The sequence below is a fragment of the Gossypium hirsutum genome, chromosome A13 (assembly GCF_007990345.1).
Source record: "Gossypium hirsutum isolate 1008001.06 chromosome A13, Gossypium_hirsutum_v2.1, whole genome shotgun sequence".
Lineage (NCBI taxonomy): Eukaryota > Viridiplantae > Streptophyta > Magnoliopsida > Malvales > Malvaceae > Gossypium > Gossypium hirsutum.
This window is the reverse complement of record NC_053436.1, coordinates 68,343,451-68,347,009: the sequence shown is the minus strand read 5'-3', so window position 1 is coordinate 68,347,009 and position 3,559 is coordinate 68,343,451. Positions and strand designations below refer to the sequence as shown.

General features: G+C 33.5%; 1 protein-coding gene across 2 annotated transcripts; it reads left to right on the top strand.

The window, feature by feature from the left end:
• Positions 1–658: 658 nt before the first annotated feature.
• Positions 659–3,559, top strand: LOC107895008 (trafficking protein particle complex subunit 6B). Of its 2 annotated transcripts, none has more exons than XM_041085064.1 (4): positions 659–872; positions 2,135–2,252; positions 2,331–2,550; positions 2,799–3,559. In XM_041085064.1, exons 1-4 carry the CDS (start codon positions 721–723, stop codon positions 2,981–2,983), a joined length of 675 nt encoding a protein of 224 aa, XP_040940998.1. In that variant the 5' UTR covers positions 659–720; the 3' UTR covers positions 2,984–3,559. The 2 variants fall into 2 exon arrangements, with proteins under 2 accessions (XP_040940998.1, XP_040940999.1); XM_041085065.1 differs by having other exon boundaries at positions 660–872; positions 3,027–3,559.

Sequence of the window (3,559 nt, the reverse complement as noted above, 5' to 3'; positions counted from 1 at the left end):
TCAAGTGTGATTGTACACTGATCGCATGGAAGATGGAATGTGTGTCTCAAATCTCCATCTTTTCACCAACATGCTGATAAGTGTGGGATCCAATCTACACCCCCTAGCATACAAGACACATGTAAGAATCTCGCCTCTTGAAAGTATCGTTCAGTTACATGCGGTGACTTTGATGATAGATTGTGTATGTACGTCTCTAAAATTTGATTTTCAGCTTGAATATAACAAAAATAATTTTAATAATATTAACAACTTAATAATGAATTTAATTAAAATTAAAAATATTAAAAATATTTTATTACCATTTGCAATTGGACGCAAAAAATGTGGTTATCATCGAAACGAAAAAAAGTATTTGACATTTTGCTGTTACATAAGTATAAAATACATTTTGCTGAATGTATTTTTATTTCTCTATTCAAAATTGATCTATTTTCTTAAATATCTCAAAAAGCGACCCAAACCCTTTTTTTTTTAAATATCCTTTTTATTATTATCAAATTTAGCCCACAGACCCGCTTAAACGATTTTTAAGTACACGATCAAAATACAGTTAAAAGGTATAATACAGAGACTATTAGAATACTTTTACAGTAAAATTAAATCAAACTTGGTCAATAGAGGGACTAAATTCATAATTTTATAAAAACTTAGTTTTTAAAGAAGGAAGACGACAGCTTAAACCATTTTCTTGGAGGAAAAAAAAAAAAAAAAAAGGGGATGGGGAGAGACGTATCAGAAAGCTGTATCGATAGCTTACTAACCGAAATGGTTTCAACATATTGCAACCGATTTTACGCTAATAAGCCTGAACTCGCCGCCCGTCGGACCGAAGCCATTGGATATCAGGTCGGCCACCAGCTCTCTGAACGGTAAACCCTTCCACATCTTATCAATACCTGAATTCCCAAATTTTTTTATTGAGTTAATATTAGCATATTTATGAATCTGAGCAGCCCATTTGAATTGTGTTTTGGTAATTTTAGCTTGATTTTAAGTTACTCTGATTTATTGTCTCTTGTGTGTGTGTGTGGATTTCGAGGAAGGGAGAAAAAAACCCATTACTTGAGATTGAGTTAAATCGAGTGAATTCAGAAAACCCATCTTGATTATGTCAATTTGGGTGAGTTTATGATGTGAGAAAAAGAATGCTCTTAGTTTTAATTTTGTAGTAATAGTAATACGCCTTTATATGTATTATGATTTGTTAGTCTTCTGAACACTTAATTTGGATTTCTGATTGTATCTGTTGATGGATGCAACTCCTTGCCTTGGCTTTCATAATTATCGGTATTGCTTGTAACTGTTGATATAATTATCTTAGCAATTCCAATTTTTCATTGAGTTTGATGATGTAATGTAAGATAGATGATATGGAGAATAAAAGTTTAAATGATTTGGTAATTTTGATTTGCAGTCTTGAAGACTCTTCATAACTTGTATGCATTTGTTTCTACATGAAACCGAAAAGATCTCATGGTTTTAAGGAATTACTTAGAATAAGATATTGGTCAATGCTTGGCAAAAGTACCATAGAGGTACTTGTACAAGGAGTTAGATTGCATTTTGCCCCCTCTACTAAAAAAAAGGGGCAAATTATGGTTTCTTGTACATTATATCAAAGAGCAAATCGGTCTCTTCTATTAAAAGTTTCATCTATTTGTATTGTTAAAAACTAGTATGGCTGACGTAACCAAACAGTGACATGTACATCACATGTACCTCATGTTGACATTAAGTAGCCAATTTTTAACTGTAGAAATAAATGGAATTTTTAACAGAAGGACTAGTTTACGTTTTGATCTAATGTATAGGGACTGCTTTGCTCATCTTTTGAGTAAAAAGGGGCAAAATACAATCTGACTCCTAGTACAAAGGCTTCTACAGTACTTTTTCCATCAATGTCCCTGTCCGATTTATTTTCGAACTTGTTGTCTTATGTAATGATCTCTTTACATATAGTGTTGATGTTGTTTGTCACCCTCGACATCAACATTTGATTTACCATGGGGCCTTTAAGAAGTATGATAGTACCTAATGTATTTGCTGAAATGCATTCTGATATCTTCAGGCTTTGATCATTTGCGAGGTTCAAATGCTACAAGTCGTAATAACAAAGTTTAGTCGTTTCCAGGTACACAATGGAGAGGCCATGTTTTAGCGATCATTTAGAAGCAATCAAATTCATCTGTAAGGATTTTTGGTTTGAACTCTTCAAGAAGCAGATAGACAATTTGAAGACAAATCACAGAGTATGTTTAGGAACTGAAACCGACCAAAACTGTTTGCGGTGATGAAGTTTAATGAAGCTGTTGACATTTATCTTGTAGGGTACCTTTGTATTGCAAGATAATCGTTTTCGTTGGCTTACACGCATGTCAATTGATCAATCACCCGAAAATGGAACATCCGAAGAGCTTTCTATCATGGCTGACAACAAGACTATGCAAAGCATGCATCTCTATTTTCCGTGCGGAATTATCAGAGGAGCTCTATCAAACTTGGGAATACCTTGTGCAGTTTCCGCCGACATATCCAACCTTCCTGCATGTGAGTAACCTACTTGACAATTGCTAATAAATTTTATTACCCTTTTCTAGACACTTCACCATATTTCGAGTCATGCAAATTATAAATGATTTTGACTCGGTTAAGGTTAACATTCCACTTTAGGAACTTGGCCAGTATTAGTTAGATTTTGGTTCCCTAAATTATAAACTTTCAAGTAAACCTAAGTGACTTAATTATAGAAATTAGAAAACGGGTGATGTAATAATGCTATCACATTTGCTATCCAGGGCTTTACGAAGAAATCTGGATGATCACATCGATAACACCGGACCATGAAAATCTTACATTCAGTTCATTTGATGGTTCTTTGGTTTTGAAAATATCTTTTGATGTTTTCTTTGCCCTTGTTTGTACTGTAATCATAATGATAACATGTTTCTGGAAGAAATTTAAACATAATGAACAGATTTAACATGTAAACTTGTTCAGACTTGTAATCTTGCTTATACTCCCAGGTTCATTTGTGATCCGAATAAAGGCTTGATGAGGATGATGCGGGGTTTCGAACATACTCTTATTGCTAGTTTAAAGCATGATAACAAGAAGTTGGCTGGAGAAGTAATAGAACCCATTCAGAAGGATCAGAAATTGTGGTACATGTAAGTACTTTCTGAATAAAATTATGTGACAAATAGAGTTGGAACATTTTGTATATTGTGAAAACCTTTGTTGTTGAGTTCTTGTCTGTGTATCAATGCCCTTCACTGTGTTGACAAACCGAACCAGTTGGTGGGACTAGTTAAACCCCACAATGTTAAAAGAAAATGGGAGTGGAGTACGTCAAACTGATGAGGCGTTTTAACGAGTTGAATTGGTTGGTTGTATTAAAATGAAAATTTTAATATTGAAATATAATTGTAGTCCTTGGCATAGTTGATAAACAGGAGGTTTTCGGTTTCGGGACCAAATCATGGCAATTTATGTATGTGGATTTTTTATGTTTCAGGGTGTATTATTGTCATATTTTAATAATAATTTATTTTACTTA